The 25,691-nt window shown below is 36.3% G+C and overlaps 1 protein-coding gene across 1 annotated transcript; it reads left to right on the top strand.

Annotated features, from left to right (window-relative positions):
- Positions 1–17,129: 17,129 nt before the first annotated feature.
- On the top strand, positions 17,130–24,055 carry TMEM267 (transmembrane protein 267). The gene is made up of 2 exons (XM_063087380.1): positions 17,130–17,441; positions 23,574–24,055. Exons 1-2 carry the CDS (start codon positions 17,130–17,132, stop codon positions 23,907–23,909), a joined length of 648 nt encoding a protein of 215 aa, XP_062943450.1. The 3' UTR covers positions 23,910–24,055.
- The last annotated feature ends 1,636 nt before the right edge of the window (positions 24,056–25,691 follow it).

Here is a 25,691-nt window from a genome sequence, read left to right as displayed (position 1 = left end):
GGGGTAGAATGTAGTGGATTGAATTATGTCTCCCCAAAACTCATTGAAGCTTGAATTGTATTCCCCAAGTTTTAGGTATTAGAAACTTAGCCCCTACTGTGACTGTTAAGAGGGTGGGAAATCCTATTACGGGATGAACTTTGAAGAGGTGATTGGATTGTAGGACCATGCAGTAGTGAATGGATTAAAAATGGTGGTCAGGGGAGTGGTTCTGAGGGCTTTGAAAGAAGAGGAGAGTCTGTCTTTCTCTCTGCTCTCTCTGCTTCCACCGTCTTGCAGTGTGAGACCTCTGGGTCACTGTCACCACCACCAGATGGACTTTGGACTTCCCAGCCTCAGAAACTATAAGCAATAAATGTCATTTTTCTTCATTAAAAAAAAAAAAATAGAAACAATATTGTTCTAGGTATCTATTGATGCATAAAAAATTACATCAAAACTTAGAAGCTTAAAACAGTAAACAATTATTACCTTATTCTTTCTGTGGGTCAGGACTTTGGAAGAGGATTAGCTAGACAGTTCTGGCCCAGGGTCTCATAAAGTTGCAGTCCAGATGTTGGCAGGGGCTGCAGGCAGCTGAAAGCTTGACTGGAGCTGAAAGATCTGCTTCCAAGATCACTTGTGAGTTTTTTTCCCTCTCATTAAGTAAGTTGTTTTATACTTTCCATTTATAAAATACATTCTTAATACCCTACTATGTGTATATGTTACTATTTATAAATCATGATAGTTATTTGTAAATGATAAGTTCTGGTCACTTTAAATTTGGATCATCATTTAAATAGTTGAAGTAATCTTTTGATAACTTACAGACCACAGTGGCTTACTAAGGAGGGGAATATTGCTGCTGCTGTGCCTCTCTGGCTTGGCCATTAATTCAAACTTTCTGTGTCCCAGTTCCCATCCAGCTAAGTGGATAATGGCATTTATTTTTGGTTCAAAGGGATAATTATATGCACTAAACCTTTAAATACATTGACTTCTTTATTAATTCTAATATCGAATGTTTATTTCTTTTTTCCTTAATTTTATTTTGTCGATATACAATGTGGTTGATTATTGTGGCCCATCACCAAAACCCCCCTCCCTCCTCCCTCTCCCCACTCCCACCCAACAATGTCCTTTCTGTTTGCTTTCGAATGTTTATTTTTTAAAGTAGAGATGATTCCTAATTTGTAGCATTATAAACCCTGAGGTTTATAGAAAGTATTCATGACCTTGTAATGGAGGTATCCTTTGCATTTTTTGCATTTTGGCCATATATCTTGATTGAAAGTACCTGGAAATCATTATTTCCTCATCCTGGAAGAATTTGTAGAAAGTAGCTCAATCTTAGTGCTTTAGAAAACAATTTTCATTATTGCAAATGATCAAGAATTTGAGGATTGTTGTAGACTCCATTATCATTAAAAAAATAGTTGTTCTCTGCAAAGTATTCACATAAGGAACCTACATAAGTTTATTTTATGTGAAGATATAGAAATCTTTTATACAGACTTTTCATGTGTCAACTAATACATAACTGAACAAACTATTTTTACATTATACTATAAATTTGACTTAAGAGATTGTATGCGATTTTATTAATGCTAATTAATGTTATATATTTTAATGTTTCTGTTAATATATATTTATAGTGTTATAAATATGTTTCTATAATTTTTAAGTACACTTAAGAGGCTGTCTTTTACATCACAGTCTGAGTTTACTTCTGGCTTTAACTTTTCAAAGTAGCTTTATTGGTTTTATGGTCATAATCGTAGGACATTAAAATTTTTTAGAAAATCAAAGAAAGAAAAAAAAAGTGATCACATTCATAAGGCCACCACTGAGAGATAAATGGAAAGAACAGCCTTCCAGATTTTTTAATGCATATATATTAATACATTTTTTAAGCAAAATGCAAAATTTTACATACTTTTTATAGGCTGCCTTTTAAATTTTATATTTATTTATTTAAGTAAATATGGGAATAAGTATTTTTTTAATGGCTGCAAAATACTGTGTGGAATTTATTTCACTAGTCCTGTGTTTTGGACATATATATTGTTTTTAAGTTTTTCTTATTGTCAACAATGCTATGCTGTACAGCCATGTATAGGTCTTTGTATTTACTTTATTATTATCTTATGATAAATTTCTAGAATTGCAAATGCTGAATCAAAGTGTTTGCTTATTTTTTTGTGGTTTTTGATGCATGGGCAAATTGCCCATAGAAAGGTTAGACCAAGGGTTGTGTGGTTAGTTCAGTGATTAGAGCATGGTGTTGACAACACAAAGGTCCAGGGTTTAATCCCTGTACCAACCAGCAGCCACAAAAAAAAAAAAAAAAGAAAGGTTATGCCAATTTATACTCTTGCTAGTAATCTATGAGAGTGATCATTTTCCCACTGCTACTAACAGAGTATTAGTAATCTTTTGTGAATCTTACTTTGAAATTATGTTGTTTTAATTTTAATTCAATCAATTACTAATAGACCTGACATCTTTTCATAATTTTTTTGACCATTCATATTTCTTCCTTTTCCACATTGCCTTTTCATATGCATTGCCCATATTATTTTGGAGATACTTATTTTTTCTTATTACTTTCTAGAGTCCTTAATAAATCAAGACTACTAATCTTTCTCTGTCATAAATGTTCTAAATTTCTCTGTTTAAATATTCTACATTTTCTCCATTTATTTGTCTTTAACTTTGCCATGGAGAAGTTTTGGCATTTTTCTGTAATCATGCCTTTCAAATTTTTAAAAATAATTTTGAGCTCATCTAGCTAGCTAGGCTATGTAGAAGTCTGTTTACAAATTCATATAAACATCCCAAATTTGATAACCAAGCTGATTACAAAAGCTATGTAACCATGCAAAATTTTCAGGCTGCTAGTCAAGTAAATTGATTTCCTTTCTTAATTTAACTAGAGAAATGGTCTGTATTGCAAAACCCTAATCTATGTGGATATGACATTTTAAAATCTAAAGTTGTTTGACTCTGTAAAACTGTGTATTATACAGACTGAAAGCCAATGATTCAATCTAGGCTTCATTTGATGATGGATTTTCTCCAGTAGTACTTAGCAGTTATAGCCTTTTCCAACCTACTGACTACCAGTGTGGACTGGTCATTTCCTTTTCAGTATAGCGTATTTGGGATTTTTCTTCTAATGCATCTTGAAGGGAGATAGAATCCACCCTCTCCTATATTTGTAAAAACATCATATATTACCTTTTCCAACCTTCCTTGCAGCTAGGATGTGGGCATGTGATCTAGAATTAGCCAATGAGATACATACCCTTCCCCACTCCAAAGTTTGTATTGAGAGCAAGGAAACAAATGCTGCCAAGACTCTTTTATGGCAGCAGCAGGCAGGACAGCACTGGCAGTCATGCCAGAGGTATATCTGGTGACATGGGTTTGGGCAGTGCAAGCCAGTCTTGGTGGCAGGGAGGTCTTCACCAGAGCAGTTGTCTGGTGTCATTTTGACTGAAGTTCTCGAGGGATAGCTTTGAAGCCTGGTGCTCGAAACCTGGGCAAGACTGTGATTTCCCAGTATCATTTTAATAAATTTATTTTTTGCTTATACTGCCAAGAGTGTTTTCTGCTCCATGCATTTAAGAACTCTAACTGATAACAGTATCTGGGTTAAAGAATACATCATTTCTTCTACCAATTAGGAATGGTGCACCCATTATCTCCCCCACCCCCCCTACAGTGCACATACTTGGTCTGATTCTGGACTTTGTATTCATCTTTCAGTATGCACATTACTTTGCATTTTTAAAAGTTTGTCAGCATTTACTCTTTCAAATGAAATTTAGAATCATCTTGTGAAATTCTAAAATAAAATCCCTTTATGATTTGATTAGAATTATATTACATTTATAGATTAATTTGAAAAGATTAACACCATCAGTGTTATCTTCTTTTTTTTTTAATAATTAGTTTAAAAAAAATTTTTTTTTAGATTCTAAGATGTTGTTACAGAGTAGTGAGAGTGAGAGGGGGAGTCGGGGGGGTAGGGCTGGCCCATGGCCAGCTCCTTCGTTTGCCTGGTTGCAGAGGAATGTTGTCTTCTTATGCAGTAAAATAATCTGGCTTGTGTATCAGTTTCCACCAAAGAAGCATACTACTTTGCATGCTAAAGAATAAGGGATTTATTACAGGGGTTGGACTTTGTGGAATTGTGGGAGCTAGTAGAGCAGTCTGTGCAGGCTGTTGCCACTGAGTCCATGTGGATCCTGAAGCTGCTGCAGATCAGCTTGACTGGCAGTCAGGGATGCTGGATGTGGATGAGAGCAAGGACAGACTGAAACCCTTGGGGACAAAATGGAACCTGCATTGGCCTCTTGCCAACTCAAATTTTGATGCTGCGGGTCACCTGCAGGAGAGTCTAACACCCTTGATCCTGGAGCTGCACATGCTGGCCCAGGATTTTGAGAAGCTGAAAGAAGATCTGATGGGAGGTGAAAGAACTGCAGGTCCAGCTGCTTCCCCATGCCAACAAGGTAAGCTAACAGATCAGCAGCAATGAATGCGAACTCCACAGTGTGCCCTGCACCAAACTTCAGAGTGTAAAAAATATGGCTGCTGCTTCATTTCTGCTCCCATATTGTATGCAAATTGTCTCCTGTGGCCAACACTACTCAGATCTACACAAGGAAGGGAACTGTGGGAAATGTAAGTCCAACTTAGCTGAGTTGACCAGAGCACAAGTCAGTTGATCTTTTTTATCCTTTAATAAAGTTTTATAGTTTTCTTCATATACATTCATGTTTAGTTTATTCCTTGGTATTCTGAGTTATTGCTGTTGTGAATGTTTGTTCTCCCATCTTTTTTTCTTATGATTATTGCTGGTATATTGAAAAATTATTGTAGTATTTTTCTTGAATAAGCCATATTTTCCAACTTACAAGTCAAGAGTTTTCAATTGGTTTTCTTGCATAGGCAGTAATTTAACTTGTGAAGTAATGTGATTAGCTTTTTCTTTCAGATAATAAAATGATACATTTTTTTTCTTCTGTCCCCCTCCCTCCCTCCATTCCTTCCTTCCTTTCTTTCATTTGCCTCATCGCATTGGTTAAAAGTGTCAGAACAGGGTTATGGTAGCTATACTGTTTCCGATTTTTAAGGTAATGTTTCTGGGTTTCATCAACCAAATGGTATTATCATTTTCGGTAAGCTAGTAGTTCTCAATGTTTAGTGAACGTAAGAATTACCTGCTATGCATACTTGATAAAAATGCAAATTCCCAGGAATGGATGTTGTCTTAGTCTATTTTCTGTTTCTTATAACAATATCTGAAACTGGGTAATTTATAAAGAAACAAAATTTATTTCTTACAGTTCTGGAGGCTGAGAAGTCCAAGGTAAAGGGGCCATATCTGGCAAGGGCCATCTTGCTGGAAGGGACTGTCTGCAGAGTCCCAAGGTAGTATAGGACATCATATGGCTAGAGGGCTGATTATGCTAGCATGCTAGCTCAGGTCTCTCTCTCTCTTATAAAGCCACCAGTTCTGGCCAGTCACCAAAAAAAGCAAACAAGATTAATTAATTAATAAGAAAGCCACCAGTTCTACTCTCATGATAACCTATTAATCCATTAACCCATTAATCCATTAATGGATTAATCCATTCATGAGGGCAGAACCCTCATGGATCCAGTCACCTTTTAAAGGCCTTATTTCAGAGAAGACCTTTGGCGTTTCAAGATGGCGGTGGCTGCGGAGGCTGGCGCGGAGTAGCTCAGGTGGAAAAGGCGGCCACTGGGCCTCAGGCAGCCGGGAAACTTGTGGACCTTCCTCTTGCCATCTCTTAAGGGAGGACCGCAGCTGCTGGCCGGTCGTGGGGGCTGAACGCCACTTTGCCCCCAGCAGGAGAGGCTGCCTCATTTACAGGCAACAGCTTTGAAGTGTGGAGCAGGAAAAGAACTGTTTCTTAGCTGCAAAAGCGAGTCTCGAAACAGGGAACACGGCGCCAGGGCTGCTGTGGATGCAGACAGGATCCTGGAGGCTGGGGCCACGCTGAAGACGGCCAGCTGCCCTATTCAGGATTCGAGGTTCCAGGCCGGCATTAAAGAAGATTCCTGGGAGCGCCCGAGCCGCGCCGCGACTGAACAGCCCGAGGCGGCAGCGGCCGAGAACGGGGAAGGCGGCAAACCAGAGGCAGAGTGAGCGCCCGACCTCGCACAGCACTGTGAGTGACCCCTGGCCAAGCCCTGTTTGGGGGGCTGACGCCCACCCGGCTCCCACCTGCATCACCGGATCACTCGCCGCCCTGGGGCTGCCTCCATTTTCCCAGGTACTGGCAGCTCCGCCCGGCTCGGCCGTCACTGAGCCTTCCCACTTACTTGCCCCAGCGCGGGGCTTTCCGGAGCCTGCGGGCCGGCCTCCCCTCCCACTCCCTCCGCGGTTCTCTGGCGGGGCTGGTGGCGTGGGGCGTCTCCGGCCAGTGTCGGGAGGGCAAGGAAGTACGGGCGGGCCGACTGTCACTCCACTACACCCTGGACTCTGGCCCCCAGTAAACTTCCTGTTACTGGGAGGCAGATACCATCTCTGCGGCCACCAGTTCGGAAAAAAGCCTAACCAATTTCTGGTTGGGAATAGTGTGGTAGGAGAGTACCCAGGTCCGCTTGAACCTGCCGGAGAGCTGGCTGCAGGTGGGCGCTAGATTCGGTCTATGCCGGGGGGATACAAACGTGAACAAGTCCCGAGAAATATCTACACAGTGCTACAAAGGCACCCAGAGCGACCAGTCGTCTGTGCCTACCAGAAACCTGGCAGACTTCCTGGGCGAGGTGGTGCCGAGCAGGGTCTTAAAGGCCCAGCTGATAGACGAGGGTTGCAGAAGACACACCCCAGCCCAGCACAGTGCACACAGAGTGGGGAGACGTGCGACCTGGGAGGCAGAGACTCGACAGAAACCACACACCCTGTGGGGTCGCCACTGCACAATCCAACAGCCTGGGCCAGAGCACACGGAACAGGGAGAAGTCCTGCACAGGAAGTGAAAGCTCAACAGAGATCACACACCCTGTGGTACGTGATCCACCAGCCCAGCAGAGTCCAAGCTGACCAGAAAGGTGGCTCCCCGGAGAAGCCCAAGACCTGAGGCAACCACACACACAAGGCATTAGAGGCCAACTGAGCAGTCATGGAGGGAGCCATACGAAATTGGCAACCACAGCAACATCCTAGTTAGTCATTAGTCTCAAACCAGTGGACTGTGAAACCCCCCGTCACAATGAATAAACACCAAAAAAAAGATACCAGAAATACAAAAAATCAAGAAAGTACACCACCAAAAGTTAATAAATCTCAAACTCTAGATCCTATAGAACAAGATGCCCTTGAAATGACTGACAAGGAATTTCGAGCGATAATTCTAAGGAAACTGAATGAGATACAAGAAAACTCAGCTAGACATCATGATGAAATGAGGAAAAGTATACAGGATCTGAAAGAGGAAATGTACAAGGAAATCAATGTCCTGAAAAAAAAAAATGTAGCAGAACTTGCTGAACTGAACAAGTTATTCAGCGAAATAAAAAACACAACGGAGAGTTTAACCAGCAGGCTTGTCGAAGTTGAAGAGAGAACCTCTGAACTTGAAGATGGGCTGTTTGAAATAACACAAGCAGACAAAAAAAAAAAAAAAAAAAAAAGAATCAAGGACATGGAAGAAAATCTGAGAGAGATATCAGACAACCTCAAGCGCTCAAATATCCGAGTCATGGGTATTCCAGAAGGGGAGGAAAATGGAGATTCCATTGAAAACATATTCAACAAAATAGTGGCAGAAAACTTCCCAGGTATAGGAAAAATCACAGATCTTCAGATCCAGGAAGCTCAACGATCTCCAAACGTATTCAACCCAAAAAGGCCTTCTCCAAGACATGTCATAGTCAAATTGGCAAAACTCAGAGACAAAGAGAGAATCTTAAAAGCTGCAAGAGAGAAGCATCAAATCACCTATAAGGGAGCCCCAATCAGGCTAACATCAGACTTTTCATCACAAACCCAAAAGCTAGAAAGGAATGGGATGATATTTTCAAAATACTAAAAGACAAAGATTGCCATCCAAGAATACTCTATCCTGCAAGGCTATCCTTCCGAAATGAAGGGCAAATAGTATATTTCTCAGACAAACAAAAACTGTGGGAGTTCACTACCACACGACCACCCTTACAAGAAATCCTCAAGGGAGTACTGGGTTTGGTTCCTGAAAAATAACTACCACTGCCATAAAAACCCAAGAAAAATCAATACCCACTAGTATAATAAAAATGGCATTCATGAAGAGAAAACAAGCAAACAAAAACGCTATCTACAACCTAAGGAACCAACAAACACAGAAACCAAACAGTAAATCAGAAAGCAAGGAACAAAAGATACCTAAGACAACCAAACAACCAATAAAATGCTAGGAATAAATCAACACCTTTCAATAACAACTCTTAATGTAAAAGGCTTAAATTCCCTAATCAAAAGACATAGACTGGATGACTGGATCAAAAATGAGGACCCAACTATATGCTGCCTACCAGAGACCCACCTCACCCATAGAGATTCACACAGACTAAGAGTGAAAGGATGGAAAAAGATTCACCATGCAAACAGAAAAGAAAAACGAGCTGGAGTAGCTATTCTTATATCTGACAAAATAGACTTTAAACTAAAAACCATAAAAAGAGACAATGAGGGACACTACTTAATGAGAAAAGGACTGATCCATCAAGAAGACATAACAATCATAAATATGTACGTACCCAATGTTGGGGCAGCCAGATTTATAAAAATAACACTATTAGACCTAAAGAAGGAAATAGACACTAATACCATAATAGCAGGGGACTTGAACACCCCACTGTCAATATTAGACAGATCATCTAGGCAAAGAATCAGTAGAGAAACACAAGATCTAAACAAGACTCTAGACCAATTGGAATTGGCAGATATCTACAGAACATTCCACCCAACAACCTCAGAATATTCATTCTTCTCATCAGCACATGGATCATTCTCCAGGATAGATCACATATTAGGTCACAAATCAAGTCTCAATAAATTCAAAAAAATTGGAATTATCCCATGTATCTTCTCAGACCTCAATGGATTAAAACTAGAAATTAATAACAAACGAAACTCTGGAAACTAACAAACACATGGAAATTAAACAGCATTCTACTTAATGACATATGGGTCCAAGAAGAAATCAAGCAGGAAATCCAAAAATTTATTGAAACTAATGAAAACAATGATACATCATACCAAAACCTGTGGGATACTGCAAAAGCAGTATTGAGGGGGAAATTTATTGCATTAAACGCTCACTTCAGAAGAATGGAAAGATGGCAAGTGAACAACCTAACACTTCACCTTAAAGAACTAGAAAAACAAGAACAATTCAAACCTAAAGTTAGCAGACGGAAAGAAATCATTAAGATCCGAGCAGAACTGAATGAAATTGTAAACCAAAAAACAATTCAAAAGATCAACGAATCAAAAAGTTGGTTTTTTGAAAAGATAAATAAAATTGACAAACCATTAGCATGGCTAACAAAAAAAAGAAGAGAGAAGACTCTAATAACCAAAATTAGAAATGAAAAAGGTGATATTACAACTGATTCATCTGAAATACAAGGAATCATTCGAGACTACTATAAACAACTATACGCCAACAAATTTGAAAATCTGGAGGAAATGGATAAATTTCTGGACACACACAAGCTCCCAAAACTGAACCATGAAGACGTAGAAAATTTGAACAGACCAATAAAAATAAAGGAGATTGAAGCTGTTATCAGAAGGCTCCCAACAAAGAAAAGCCCAGGACCAGATGGATTCACAGCAGAATTTTACCAAACATTCAAAGAAGAATTGACACCAATTCTTTACAAACTATTCCAAAAGATTGAAACGGACGCAAACCTCCCAAACTCATTCTATGAAGCAAACATCATCCTGATACCAAAACCAGGTAAAGATATAACCAAAAAAGAAAACTACAGGCCGATATCCTTCATGAATATAGATGCAAAAATCCTCACTAAAATACTAGCAAACAGAATACAGCAACACATACGTGAAATTATTCATCACGATCAAGTGGGATTCATCCCAGGGATGCAAGGTTGGTTCAACATACGCAAATCAATAAATGTGATACACCATATTAATAAATTCAAACACAAGGACCATGTGATCTTCTCTATAGATGCTGAAAAAGCATTTGATAAAGTACAGCACTCATTCATGACAAAGACCCTCTGTAAGTTAGGTATAGAGGGAAAGTATCTCAACATAATTAAAGCCATATATGCCAAACCCACTGCCAATATCATCCTGAATGGGGAAAAGCTGAAAGCTTTTCCTTTAAGAACAGGAACTAGACAAGGATGCCCACTCTCACCACTCCTATTCAACATAGTGTTGGAAGTACTAGCCAGAGCAATCAGAGAAGAGAAGGAAATAAAGGGCATCCAGATTGGAAAAGAGGAAGTCAAACTGTCCCTGTTTGCAGATGACATGATCCTATATATCGAACAGCCTAAAACCTCTACGAAAAAAACTGTTGGAATTGATAAATGATTTCAGCACAGTAGCAGGATACAAAATCAACACACAAAAATCAGTAGCATTTCTTTTCTCCAATAGACAACATGCAGAATGAGAAATCAAGAAAGCCTGCCCATTTACAATAGCCACCAAAAAAATAAAATACTTAGGAACTGAGTTAACCAAGGAGGTGAAAAATCTCTATAATGAGAACTACAAACCACTGCTGAGAGAAATTAGAGAGGATACAAGAAGATGGAAAGACATCCCATGCTGTTGGATTGGAAGAATCAACATAGTGAAAATGTCCATACTACCCAAAGTGATATACAATTTCAATGCAATCCCCATCAAAATTCCAAAGACATTTTTCTCAGAAATGGAAAAAACTATCCAGACATTTATATGGAACAATAAAAGACACACATAGCCAAAGCAATGCTCAGCAAAAAAAAATAAAGCTGGAGGTATAACACTACCTGACTTTAAGCTATACTACAAAGCTATAATAACCAAAACAGTATGGTACTGGCATAAAAACAGACACACTGACCAATGGAATAGAATAGAGAATCCAGAAATCAACCCACACACTTACTGCCATCTGATCTTCGACAAAGCACCAAGCCTATTCACTGGGGAAGGGACTGCCTCTTCAGCAAATGGTGCTGGGATAACTGGATATCCATATGCAGGAGAATGAAACTAGATCCATACCTCTCACCGTATACTAAAATCAACTCAAAATGGATTAAGGATTTAAATATACACCCTGAAACAATAAAACTTCTTAAATAAAACATAGGAGAAACACTTCAGGAAATAGGACTGGGCACAGACTTCATGAATACGACCCCAAAAGTACAGGCAACCAAAGGAAAAATAAACAAATGGGATTATATCAAACTAAAAAGCTTCTGCACAGCAAAAGTAACAATTAACAGAGTTAAAAGACAACCAACAGAGCGGGAGAAAATATTTGCAAAATATACATCTGACAAAGGATTAATATCCAGAATATACAAGGAACTCAAACAACTTTACAAGAAGAAAACAAGCAACCCAATTAAAAAATGGGCAAAAGAGCTAAGTAGGCATTTCTCTAAGGAAGATATATAAATGGCCAACAGACATATGAAAAAATGCTCAACATCACTCAGCATCCGGGAAATGCAAATCAAAACCACATTGAGATACCATCTAACCCCAGTTAGGATGGCTAAAATCCAAAAGACTCTGAACGATAAATGCTGGCGAGGTTGCAGAGAAAAAGGAACTCTCATACACTGTTGGTGGGACTGCAAAATGGTGCAGCCTCTATGGAAAATGGTATGGAGGTTCCTCAAACAATTGCAGATAGATCTACCATACGACCCAGCTATCCCACTGTTGGGAATATACCCAGAGGAATGGAAATCATCAAGTTGAAGGTATACCTGTTCCCCAATGTTCATCGCAGCACTCTTTACAAGAGCCAAGAGTTGGAACCAGCCCAAATGTCCATCATCAGATGAGTGGATACGGAAAATGTGGTACATCTACACAATGGAATACTACTCAGCTATAAAAACGAATGAAATACTGCCATTTGCAACAACATGGATGGACCTTGAGAGAATTATATTAAGTGAAACAAGTCAGGCACAGAACGAGAAATACCACATGTTCTCACTTATTGGTGGGAGCTAAAAATTAATAAATAAATTCACACACACACACACACACACACACACACACACACACACACACACACACACACAAAACCGGGTGGGGGGGGAAGAAGATATAACAACCACAATTACTTGAAGTTGATACGACAAGCTAACAGAAAGGACATTGTTGGGGGGAGGGGGGGAGGGAGTAGGTAGGGAGGTTTTGGTGATGGGGAGCAATAATCAGCCACAATGCATGTCGACAAAATAAAATTAAAAAAAAAAAAATTAAAGGCCTTATTTCTCAGTACTCTTACATTGGGGATTAGTTTCAACATAAGTTTTGGTGGGGACAAACCATATTCAAACCATAGCAGATATTACATTTTACTAAATGCCTTTTAAGTATTTCATACATAATACCTGGTGCATAACAGATTCAGCGTATGATAGTTTCTCATTGTTTCATTCAACTAATATTTATTTAGCACATACTGTATGCTGAGGATATAATGGTGAACTAAGTAGACAAAGTCTTTGTTCTCTGAGCTTTTGTTTTCTTTCCTGAAATGCTTACAGAGCATAAACCCTTGAAAGATAGGCAAGTCTTTTGACTCTAAAGGTATTTCTTGCACCACCATTTAAGCCTAGTTTTTTTGAGCTAATCAGGCCACTGTATTTTTCTTTTTTAACCTGTTAAAAAGAGATGAATTATATTGCATTGTGATCAGAGAATTTAGCCTGAATATTTCTACTTTTTAGATTTTATTGAAGTTTTTCTTATGGCTAAGTAAATGTGTTGTTAACTTTTATAAATATTCCATGGACACTTGAAAAGAATGTGTATTCTTTGTAGTATACAAAGTTCTAGACCTGATTATGAGATCAATTTGTAATTATATTATTCATGTTATCTGTACCTTTTTTTTACTTCTAAATTTAATTTACATATTTTACTGCTGTGTTGTTTGATATGCAAGCATCTTATACAACTTTACTGTGACATGAATATTTTACCCATTTTAGTCCTACTTAACCACTTTTGCCTGGAATTCTGTGTTTGATGTTAATATTACCACTGCTGCTTTATTTTATTTATATTTTGTAGACTTAATATTTTCCTATCTCTTTATTTTCTATATTGTTAAGACTTTTTGTTTGAGGTGTTTTTTTGTTTGTTTGTTTTGTTTTTCTGTCTTTTTCGTGACCGGTACTCAGCCAGTGAGTGCACCGGCCATTCTTATGTAGGATCCGAATCTGCGGTGGGAGCATCGCCACACTCCCAGCGCTGCACTCTCCCGAGTGCGCCACGGGCTCAGCCCAAGGTGTTTTCTTATGAACAGTAACTTAGTGATATTTTCTTTTGTCCCAGTCTGATTGTGTTTGTCCCTTTGTAGAGAAATTTAACACATTCACATTTTGGGGGGTATTCATACTTGATATGTTGGGTTCCTATTTCTTTTTTGTGGGGGGAGGTATAAGTCTTTCTTTTTTCCTTTTTTTCTTTTTTCTGTTTTGCTGTGTTGATGTAGTTTTCTTTTTTTCCTCCTCCTCTTAAATATTTAGAAGTTCTACTCCTCAATCCTCACCCTCCAAGAAATCATATATGGGTGTTATAATTTCTAAGGCAAAACTCTTAAAATTCCATGATTGTCACATAGGTACCATAATTCAGGTATGTTTAGAATCTTACAGTCATGATCCCTTTCTCTGAGAGCTCTGTAAATGTTACCCCACAATATTCTGGCACTTAGGGTTGATGACAATCACATTCTCTTTCTTTTGCAGATAACTTTTTTTTTTTTTTTAATGACTTGGGAACTCTAAGGATTTTATTTTTATGTTTGGAATTTATTTTTTTTCTTTTAGTGTCCAAGTCTTTGTCCTTTATTTTCCACCTAAGCTTTGGAAAAATTATTTGAAAGTGTTCTTATTTACTATGCATTGCTTCTATTGACTTTTTAGTTAATCACCCAGGTTTTTCATCTTCATAATCTCTTGTTTTCAGATTGCTCTTTTTTCACAAAAGCCTGATGTTGTCATTACCAACAAAATACATTTTTCTAACTTTTTTACATCTTTGTTCTAGTATAATTGATCCGGAATTAACTATATATTCTTAAAATATACAATTCGACACATATTGGTACATGTATGAAACTATGAACAATGAAACCTTCACAACAATCAACATTATGAACACGTGTCCCCCTAGTGTCTTTATGCACCTCCTTTTTAATCATTCTTGCTTCTCCTGTCCCCCAGCATCCACTGATCTGCTGTCACTATAAATTAGTTTGCATTTTCTAGAATTTTATATAAATTGAATCATACTATGTATTCTTTTTAAAAACACATTTCCAAATGAAAGTTTCAAACACACAAAAGTATCATAAAGTACAGCACATCTACATCTATAATCTATATTTAACAATTATAACATTTTTTCATATTTACTTCATTTATTTATTTATTTTAAAGTAATAGACTTTATAAACCTAAATAGTTTTAGATTTACAGAAAAAGTGAGCAGGTATTACAGAGTTCTCAGGTACTCCCTTTTCCCCTGCGTACATTTCCCCCTATTAACATTTGTATTAGTGTGGTACATTTGTTACGATTAATGAACTAATATTGATACATTATTATTTGCGTAGTTTACATTAGGTTTCATCCTTTATCGTGTACAGTTCTATGGATTTTAACTATGTACTTCTTTTTGTTTCACTTAGCATAATTAATTATTTTGGGATTTATTCACATTTGTATGTATATCACTTGTTTGTTTCTTTTTACTCCATATTTTTTTGATCTGTTCATGTGTTGATGGACATTTGAGTTGTTTCCAGTTTAGAGCTAATGCAGATAATTGCTATGAACATTGACATATAAGTCTTTGTTTATACATATGCATTCATTTCTCTTGGGAAAATACCTAGGAATTGAGTGACTGGTCATACTTTTTGAGATATTGGAAAACTGTTTGTCCAAAGTGGTCATACCATTTTTCATTTCCACCAGCCTTGTGTGAGAGTTCTGGTTGCTTATAACACTTGGGATTGGCAGTCTTTAATTTTAGCCATTCTGATAGGTGTATTTGGCAGCTCATTGTGGTTTTAATTTGCATTCTCCTAATAATTAATGATGTTGAACATATTTTGTGTACTTATTGGTTATCTATATATCATCTTTGGTAAAGTACTTTTTCAAATCTTTTGCCAATTTTTGTATTCTTTTTGTTTTTCTATTACTGTGATTTGGGAATTCTTTATATATTCTGGATACAAGTCCTTTATCAGATGTGAGATTTGCATATATTTTCTCCCAGTTTGCTTGTTTTTTCATTTTCTTAACATTGTCTTTCAAAAAGCACAAGTTCTTAATTTTGAAAAAGTTTAATTTATAAATTTTTAAAAATGGATTAAGCTTTTTATGTTGAATCTAATAACTCTGCATAACCCAAGGACACAAAAATATTGTTCTGTTTCCTTCCAGAAATTTTATAGTTTTATGTTTTATATTTAGGTCTGTGGTCCATTTTTAGTTAATTTTTGTATAAGGAGTAAGGTATAGACTGAAGTGTATTATTTTTGCATATGGATATTCAATTGTTCTAGCACCGTTTGTAGAAAAGAATATTCTTTCTCCGTTGACTTATCTTTGCACTCTCTATTCTTTTTCATTGGTTTGTCTGTCTGTATACCAATATCACACTGTTGTGATTACTGTAGCTTTATAATAAGACTTGAAATCAGATTGTGCAAGTCCTCCAACTTATTTCTCTGTTTCAAAGTTGTTTTCCTATTCTAGGTCATTTGCATTTCCATATACATTTTAGAATATAGATAATGAGCTATGTATAGTTTTTATTGCAGAGCCAAAGTTGAGTCATTCTCAATAAATCATTTAGTTATTCTTTAGTTTCAAAATTAAAACAAAACAGTATCAAATAGAAGATTAGGTATCACACAGTTTTGATGGCTTTAACTAGACAAATGATTTCAGTATTCTGTGCCAGAAAAGAACTCAGCACAGAATTATGATTGCCTTTTTATATAATTTAAGGTTTTTTGGTTAGAGGCAACAGAAATGAAAAGGAGATTTATTGAAAAAATGCTTAGGGTAGCTCATGGAAGTGAAGGGTGAGCTGCTCTGAAAACCTTAGAGATGGGACCTAAGGACTTGATGTCCTCATGATTCTCTTAGCATTTTGTTTTTACATCTCTGGGATTTCATTTTCCTAAGCTGTTTCCTGTAGTGGAACCCGTGGCCTCCAAGAAGAAGAACAACTTTCCCCACCAACTCCACTTAGGAATATTCTGGAAAGGAGTCTGATTGGCCCAGCCTAGGTCACCCTCATTGCTAGGTTAATCACGGTTACTAGGGAAACAGGGATCTGTAATTGGTCAGCTGTGGAGTTGAGGTATTGTGGTAAGTAGTGTTCCCAAAGGAAGAGGATACCATTGTCAGAAGAAGTATGGAAAGTAGTTGTTGGGTAGACAGACACAATGGATGTCCACTACCTTGTAGCACACATTGTGAAGAGAGAGAACTATTTGATGAATTCTCCTTGATACATACTACCATATACTATTGTTCCTACAAAGCTAATCTATGAGAATATTTTTAAAAGTTCATGGAAAAATGGAATAAAAAGATAATACAAATCTTTCCATGAACTTTTTGGGGACCTCTCATGTTACTCTTGGGCCACATGGCATGTTATATATATAACATAAAAGATGCCAGCTTTTACAACTTGGTCTTATATTTGTGAAATTATTGCTGGTATCATTTTGTTTAAATATTATGTGGCAGTTCATAATCTTTATGAATATTTTTCTCTGCTTTCTGTTTTAGGGTGCTGGGAATGTAAACAAGAGTAGACTGTTGGTTCCTGATGGCTTTTAGTATATACTGACATTGTGATGGCGTCTGAGACTGAGAAGACCCATGCTTTACTCCAGACTTGTAGTACTGAATCTCTTATTTCCAGCCTTGGTCTGGGGATATTTTGCCTAGTGGCTGAAAAACTTCTTCAGTTTTCCATAATTCAGCAAAATGACTGGGTTCGCGCCCTCTCAGATAATGCAGTACATTGTGTGATTGGCATGTGGTCATGGGCGATAGTCATTGGTATCAAGAAGAAGACTGATTTTGGAGAAATCATTTTAGCTGGATGTTTAGCTTCTATTATTGATGTTGACCACTTTTTTCTAGCTAGATCTTTGTCTTTAAAGGTAAGAAGCACATATGTTTATTTTTATGGTCTTTAATTTCTTTAGCACCATTATATCAATCTTCACAACATCATTTAGAGCTTGAGAGGATTAATCTTATTTTAAAATAAGAAAGTCCATTCATTCAAGTTTTTTGAGTACTTAATACTTCCCTGAAGATGCACACAGACATGTTGCCCATCAAATTATTTGCCATCACAAAGTGCTATGGGTGCACGTAGAGCAAGGACTGCACTAATTGTTCTGAGTTCAGTGCTGGATTACAGAGAATGTATTTAGCCAAGTCTTGAAAGCAGTATTAGCAAACTGCTTTAAATTAATAAGGGTCCTTCTCAGAGCTGTCCTAGTTCTTTTTGTTCAGTGTTCTTTCTTCAGGACTACAATTAAGTTTTCCCCTTTACTCTTTATGTTTTATAGTTAGTATGAGAGGCTGGCCAGTTAGCTCAGCTGGTTAGAGCATGGCCTTGTAACACAAGGTCAAGGGCTCTATTCCCTGTACCAGCCAGCTACCAAAACAAACAAACAAAAAAGAAAATACAAACCTTGTTAGTTTGCAGCTCCTAAGTGCTCCATAAAAGTTGAATAGGTTGGGCCGGCCCCTGGCTCACTTGGGAGAGTGTGGTGCTGATAACACCAAGGCCATGGATGGCCATTAGCTCACTTGGGAGAGCATGGTGCTGACACCACCAAGTCAAGGGTTAAAATCCCCTTATAGGTCATCTTTAAAAAAAAAAAAATGTTGAATAGGTTTAAGATGGTTCACAGTCCTGGGTAATGACTTGAATGGATTCATTCCTCCAGTCCTTCTTGGGGCCTGCATTTTAATGGACTGGTGAGAACACAGTCCCTGGTGGAGAAATTAAGTCATTTCATTGAGGCATTAAAGGGTTTAGCTTTACAGTGCCCTGCCTTCCAACTGAACTAAACTTAAAACAGTGGTTCAGATAATATTTTCTAAATGTCAAAACATTTGCCTACCTTTTGCATGTTTATGATCTGTAAACATTTCAGGAAAGAAATATAAACTCATAGAGCAAGGACTTTATCTACTTCATTAACCATTGGCCTAGAACAATGCCTGGCTCACTTACTAGGTGTTCAGTAACATTTGTTGAACAAATGAGAAATTATCACTTCTTCTAGTTGTGTGTACCAGGTATTTTTCAGAAATAGTCTCATATATTTAGAAACTTAATTAAGGAATCAGTAATTGCTGATTAAAGACAAATTTTAACTTTTTTGCTATAAGTAGATGCAATATAACATTTTTATGTTTGGAATGAGATGACTTGAGTTTGAATCCTTGATGTGTGGTTTTAGCAGAGTACTTTTTAAAGATTCAATTTTTTCATTGGTAAAGTATGAATTATAACATTACTTCATATTGTTCTTATGAGGGTTAAGTGAGCATGTTAAGTGACATGGACTGGTAAATAGTTAGCAATAAATGTTAGTAGAGATTGGGATAAACTATAAAGCATTATAAAAATGTGATTCATACATGTATTCATCTGGAATTTAACCATCCTGTTGTAATTTTTAAAAGCTTTTAGGCTTTATAGTATATCCTTTCATTGATCTTGAAGTAGTAGTGTTAAGAATATGAGCTATAGACTCAGGCCTAATATCAAATCCCAGCTTGTCACTTATTAACTGTAAAACATGGGGAAGTTACTAGCCTAAGTCTCAGTTTCCTCCTCTGTAAAATACTACCTACTTTACAGTGTTGTTATAAGGATTAAATGAGATAGTGCACATTAAAGTATAGCATAGTGCTAGTACTGATCCTTATCCTTATTTTTGAATGAAATATTAAAATTTTTTCATATTCATCATAAGGTGGTATGTGATTGTCAGTAATAAATATCAAAATTGAATAAGTATTTATGACAGTGATCTGTTTTTACTTCTATGATTCTATAATAATGCCATTTCCTTTTCATTATTCATTATTTTTCTATTAATGAAAATCTACACTGATGTTTTGGAAATCAGCCAAACAACAAGAATTTATTTCTTTTCTTAGTATCTATTAATATAAATAGATATTAATTCACAAAAGTGTGAGGAATCAGTATCCCTCTAAACATATCCAGAGCATAACTGCTAATCATCTCAACACCAAGTTATTGCTTTCTTACAAGTAGTGATTACCATAGGCTCTTTGAACCCACCCTTTTGTGTTCTATTGAAAGTGTCAGTTTTGGGCTCCCAGTTAGCTCAGTTGATTATAGCATAGCCTTATAACACCAAGGTCAAGGGTTCAGATCTCCAGACCAGCCAGCCTCCAAAAAGAAAAAAAAAAAGTGTCAATCTTTCCAATCAGTTCTATGATTTATCTTTTACTAATATGGATTATAAACTAAAACCTTCCTATTATAGTACATGAAAGTGCTCTGTGGTAGAAGGGAAGAAATAAATTTAGATGTAGAAGTTATTTATAGAAGTTGTCTTAATCTCAGTAGAAGCTATGTTGTTGACCTCAAATTCATTTATTTAGAAATTAGATGCTGGCAACAATTGTTTGCCTTGTTCTATTCGGTAAAACTGACTTTAACATCAGAAAAATTACAGTTTCTCTACTTGAAATAATCTTGCTGTCATAAAATCTGTAGTTTTCCTGTGTGTCTTGCTTTTAATGCAAGTTCTAGAACATTTGTTTTAATTTAGTTAGCTGATTGCATAGTATTATTTCTGCCTAGTTTGTAAAACATAAAAGAAAAGATATACCTCTAAGTATAAAAATATATATACACAAGTTGTTCACTGCAGCATTATTTGTAAATGCAAAGTATTGGAAACAAATGATAGAGCTCTAACATGATATCTTTACTATTTCATTCCTTTACTTTTTTCAAAACCTCTTTAGCTGGGAATATAATGCTTCTCTTTTTGTTATTTTACTTTTATTGCTAAGATTTTAAGGTTATAAAGTTTCTTCTTATCATTCTTTAAATTATCCCAGTTTCTGATTTGAAGTTTTCATTATTAATTTTTAGAAACTGTATAATTCTGTTAGTATTTCCCCTTTCACACACAAGTTGTTTAATAGAAGAATTTTAAATTTCCAGATGGAAAGGAGCTTTCTGTCTTTTTATTTTTTATTTTATCTTATTTTATTTTTTTAAAGATGACTGGTAAGGGTATCTTAACCCTTGACTTGGTGTTGTCAGCACCACGCTCTCCCAAGTGAGCGAACCGGCCATCTCTATATAGAGATCCGAACCTGTGGCCTTGGTGTTATCAGCACCACACTCTCCCAAGTGAGCCACAGGCCGGCCCCTTGTCTTTTTATTTTGTTATTTGTAATGTCTCTTCTTTTTGAAATTTACTGATGTTTTCTTTATGCCCATATTAATATATGATCAGTTCAAGTGTTTCATGTGCACTTGAGAAAGAATGTGCATTTCTCTGTTATCAGGATGTAAAGCTCCATAAGATCCATTTTATCAGGTATGTAGTCTGTGTCTTCCGTATCCTTACTTATTCTTGTCCACTTAATCTGTCTCCTATTAGTGTGTTTCTCTGTCTCTTTATGTCTTTATAAAAGTTGTTGTTATATTACTTGATATATAGTTTTTTATAACTGTCATATCTTTACTGTGAATTGTGGCTTTTAGTGGCTTTTCAATGTTACATTTATGCTTTTGGCTTGAATTCTACATTGTCTAATATCAGTATCACTACCTCTGTTTCTTATTATTTCCATTTGCTTGGCATGCCTTTGCCCATCCCTTTATTTTTAGCTTTTCTGAATCATTTTATTTTTGGTGTGTTTTTAATATACAACGTATAATTGGATTCACATACATTTTTGAATTTCTGATTCAAGATGTTTTTTCATATATCCACACATGGTTGTTTGAGGATCTTTAATTCAGTTTAGAGTCTTGTAATATAATTTTCTTAGGCTTTATGTAGCATTTTGTTGTTGTTGTTTATTTGGGGGAACAGGGTTGAACAACTAAGGCGTTTTTATTCTGTTTTCCTCCTATACTAGCTTTTTATAGATTTGGTCAGTTTCATTACTTCATTTCATGATATTACATGATTCCTTATTCTAAGGCATTCTTGGTAAAGGTGGTGTCAACAAAAGAACTGGTGTTGAGCTAAATATATTGTGGACATAGAATTTAAAAACAAAGGTGGAGACAAAACTGGAACAATAATACAGAAATGTTACACGTTCTGATGAAGTGGAAGCAAAACAATTTAAAATGTGGTGGACAAATGGGGTGTTGGGAAAATATAGGAAAATAGTCAGGGCCTCTCAGATGTTCAGAATCTTGCCGAGCATTTGATGTAAATATGCACGTGTGCCCAGGTGTTCCTTGGTTATTGTCTATTGTAATTGAGCATGTGCATCCAGATGTCCTGGGTTATGGACTTAAGTATGAAGGATGAGTGGCTCTGATCCACAGGGTCCCCCACCCCCAGGATACCCCTGGAGGGGGGGCCATGGGGAGTCTGTCACTACTGCTGCTGGAGGCCACTGTAAGCTGCTGCTGCTGCTGCTGAGGACTGAGCTCATGTTGTCTGCCAACAGCTCCCAGGATCTTTCCCAATTACCTAGTGTGGACCTGTGTGTGAGGGGTCTGGTGACCCAGCCTGGCATGTGAGGGGCCTGGTGACCCAGTCTGTACAAGGGGTTTGAAGGGTCTGAGCCCTAGCTCTGACAATATAAATGGAAGCTTAGTATAACTAAAATAACAAAACATTTTGGCCTTAGTTATGATTTACCTTACTCGACAAGTGGCATAGTCATGTAGCTTTACACTTGGTATAGTCGGCAGGCTTCTGACATTAGCCCTAGCTTTACATGGGGGAAAGAGGAGCACAGAATAAACTCTTTGATGTTCAGTCAGTAAGTGAGAGTTAAAGAATACTAGTTTGAGGAGTTTACAAGATTCCTAGCTTAAAGGTGGTCTGATTTGACAGTGTGACAGGTAAAGTCTTCATAATAGATGACTTTTTTTTAATGAGATGGGAAGATTGTGTGTCCTTTGAGTTTTGGGGTTTTTTTGGACAGAACCTAAATTTTTTCTTTTCACTACTACTTCTCCCCTTCATCACCCAATCTCCAAAGGATACTTCTCCCTTCCTTTTTATCATCTTCTCCCCCAGAATTAATGCAGGATTAATGACTTTCCCTGTAGTCAGTGCTCTCATCTACCAGGACCCTTTTCAGTATTTTCACACTTAGATTGAACTTTCTCTTTCTAGTGGTAATTTTAGATAAATTTTACCTTTCCCTTCTCTCTTCCACACAGCTTTTCCTGGATTGTGGTGGGAGTATGAGAAAGAAAGCTCACTGATTTGGTGTTTATTTTAATACTTACAGATAATTTGAAGTTTGGGCATTCTCTGACTTCTATTTATGCTGAGGGTTTGAGGTTTTGTATAACTTTATTTGTGTGGTTTTTTTGTTTTTTGAAGTTGGCTGGTACAGGGATCAAACCCTGGACTTTGATGTTATCAGCACCATGCTCTAACCAACTGGGCCAACTGGCAAGCCCCCTTAAATTTCTGTTGTTTAAGCCACCCAAGCTATGTTTTGTTCCTTTTTTCTTGCTGGCCTGTAGAGAGATCAAACTCCAGACCTTGGTGCTATTGGCACCACACTCTAACCAGCTGAGCTAACTGGCCAGCCCTAAATGTTATAAATAAATTCTGAAATTATTCATGGCTAATATAAAATGGTTATAACAAAAATATTCCTTTTTTTCTTCATTAATCAAAGAATACTTTATTTGGTTTTGAGGTGTTTTTTTTTCAATGCTCTTGGAGGCCCCAGACAATTCTTTAAAAATCCAAATTACACAAACCATACATTTGGGATGTAAATTATGTTAATATTGTGGCTTTTCTAAGCAAATAATGGGAAACTTTATAAAATGAATTACCATATTCCTGAGACCACCTTGATTTCATTTTTTAACTCAGATGATATCCTGCTCACACTTTTATCTTCTTTGTTTTATACTTAATTTTGGTGTATGTATTGAGGTAGAATAGAAAATCTTTCTTTTGCATTTCCAATAGACTCTGGAAAATATTTTAAAATATTAAGAAGCTATAAAATTTTGTTTTGCCAAGAAGAAAATGATACTAGCTACCACTTCCCCCTTTCAGGCTGCTTTGACTCTTCCACGAAGACCTTTCCTTCACTGTTCTACTGTGATACCCATCGTGGTTCTGACCCTGAAGATTACTATGCATGTTTTCAAGCTCAAAGACTCATGGTGCTTTCTTCCCTGGATGTTGTTTATATCCTGGACCTCACACCATATCCGAGATGGAATTCGTCACGGCTTGTGGATATGCCCATTTGGAAAAACTTCTCCTTTGCCGTTCTGGCTTTATGTAATAATCACATCATCTTTACCTCACATCTGTTCATTGGTTATGTATTTAACAGGGACCAGACAAATGATGTCTTCGAAACATGGAATTCGTATTGATGTCTGAGGTAACAATATGGCAGTCTTAGAGAAGCAGATAGTTCAGATAATAATAATTAAGGGTAGCCAATATTAAAGGGAATTTTTAAAAACATAGTTAGGTACTTATATTGTTTAATTATTATAATTCCTAAATCCTCCTGCTCAGGAGACATGTACAACTTTTTAAAAAATTAGATTTGTTATAATTCTACTTTCTCTCTTCTATGACATTCGAGCGCAATATCAGAGTTTCATTTATTCCATGCTATATTTTTATTGCTTCTTCTGTTTATCTGGCTTTACTAGTAGTTCTGTTAGATTAATATACAATAAATTTTCTGGAAGTATACCTTTGAGTTAGTCTATTTCCTGATGAAAAACAGCTCAAATTTTAGGATGACTAACTTGTGGAAAATTAGCATACTTGGATCCTCATTTCCTGAGATATTGAAACAGTGAAATGGCCAAAATAAATAAGATAATGAATAAGCTGTATAGTGAATGCTGACATGTATTTATTTCATATATGTTGATCCTGACTAAATTTAATATGCAAAATTCTTTATGAATTATGATTACTGGCAGAATCTCTTCAGAGCACTTATGATATATCATTATAATATTCATAAAAGACAGTAATTAACATTAGATGTGGGTTATTTCAGATATCACTTTAGGAAATAATTATTATAACATGTTGGCTATTGTAACATTTTACTGAAGTAGTATTTTTTTAGTATATTTGTCTAAAGTCTCATGTGTTAGTGTTTTAGCTGTTTTGAAAAACATAACTAAATTTAAATATTTGTTAACAAATAGCATTAACAAAATATTGATACTTGGATCATAACCATAGAATTTGAATTCACACAAAAAAGTACTGGCCAGTAATGTCATTTCAAATGTAAATTCCTGAATGTGCCATTAAAACTGTTTTAGTTGCTATCAGTTTGTTTACATACTATTTTAAAATATTTTACGACTTAAATCGGTTTTTAAAAATCTGCTCGATACTGAGAAACAAAACCTTTTTTCAAAATAAAGTAGTTTTAGGAAATTTGCTTTTTCCTTTGTTATTACCAGTTGATCTCTGTTAAAATGATTAACCTTTATCAGAGAAGGAAAATTTAGTTGCCGTAAATTTTACATTTGCACAGTCTCATGTTACTTTGATATTAGTCAGTGTCCCAAAGGTACCTGCTTTTCTTTGTGGCATATGTACCATCTGCTGTCTTCAAACTTTCTTACAGACTTGTAATTTATAATGCTAGTGATTTTGTGCCTTATTCTCTGCGAAATGATGGATGATTCATAAAGAAATGCTCTATCCAAAGCAGATTTTTTTGTATATATTAAGTTAAACAGAATTCTATACATTTTTATAAAAGTTCAGGGTCTTTAGAGAAATAACTTTTTTTCTTGTTAACAAATTTGTTGCAATTTATTATATTTTACAGTCTATTAGATTTTATAGTTTATTATTTATCATGTTTCAAAAGTAATTGTGTAAATTTGGTTGGTATAATAATGAATATTATTTAGTGGGGGTACATTTAATTAGAGATTGTTAAAGAGCATCTGATTTCAGAAATCCATGGAAATAAAGTTTTTATCTTGTGTAACTTTTTCTGGCCAAATTACAAAACCTTTTCTACTCTTTCTTTCCCCATACTAAAAAAAGGAATATTATTAAAATATAGGGCCTTATTTAAGAATGTCACATTGGTATTTTGGGGTTTGTCCTAACTTTCCTTTATCAGAATGGGAATTTACTTTGCATAGTTTATGTGTGGGGTTAGCTCAGTTC

Source organism: Cynocephalus volans, chromosome 2 (genome assembly GCF_027409185.1).
Source record: "Cynocephalus volans isolate mCynVol1 chromosome 2, mCynVol1.pri, whole genome shotgun sequence".
Classification (NCBI taxonomy): Eukaryota; Metazoa; Chordata; class Mammalia; order Dermoptera; family Cynocephalidae; genus Cynocephalus; species Cynocephalus volans.
The sequence above is the reverse complement of the archived record's forward strand: the minus strand, read 5'-3'. Positions and strand labels throughout refer to the sequence as shown.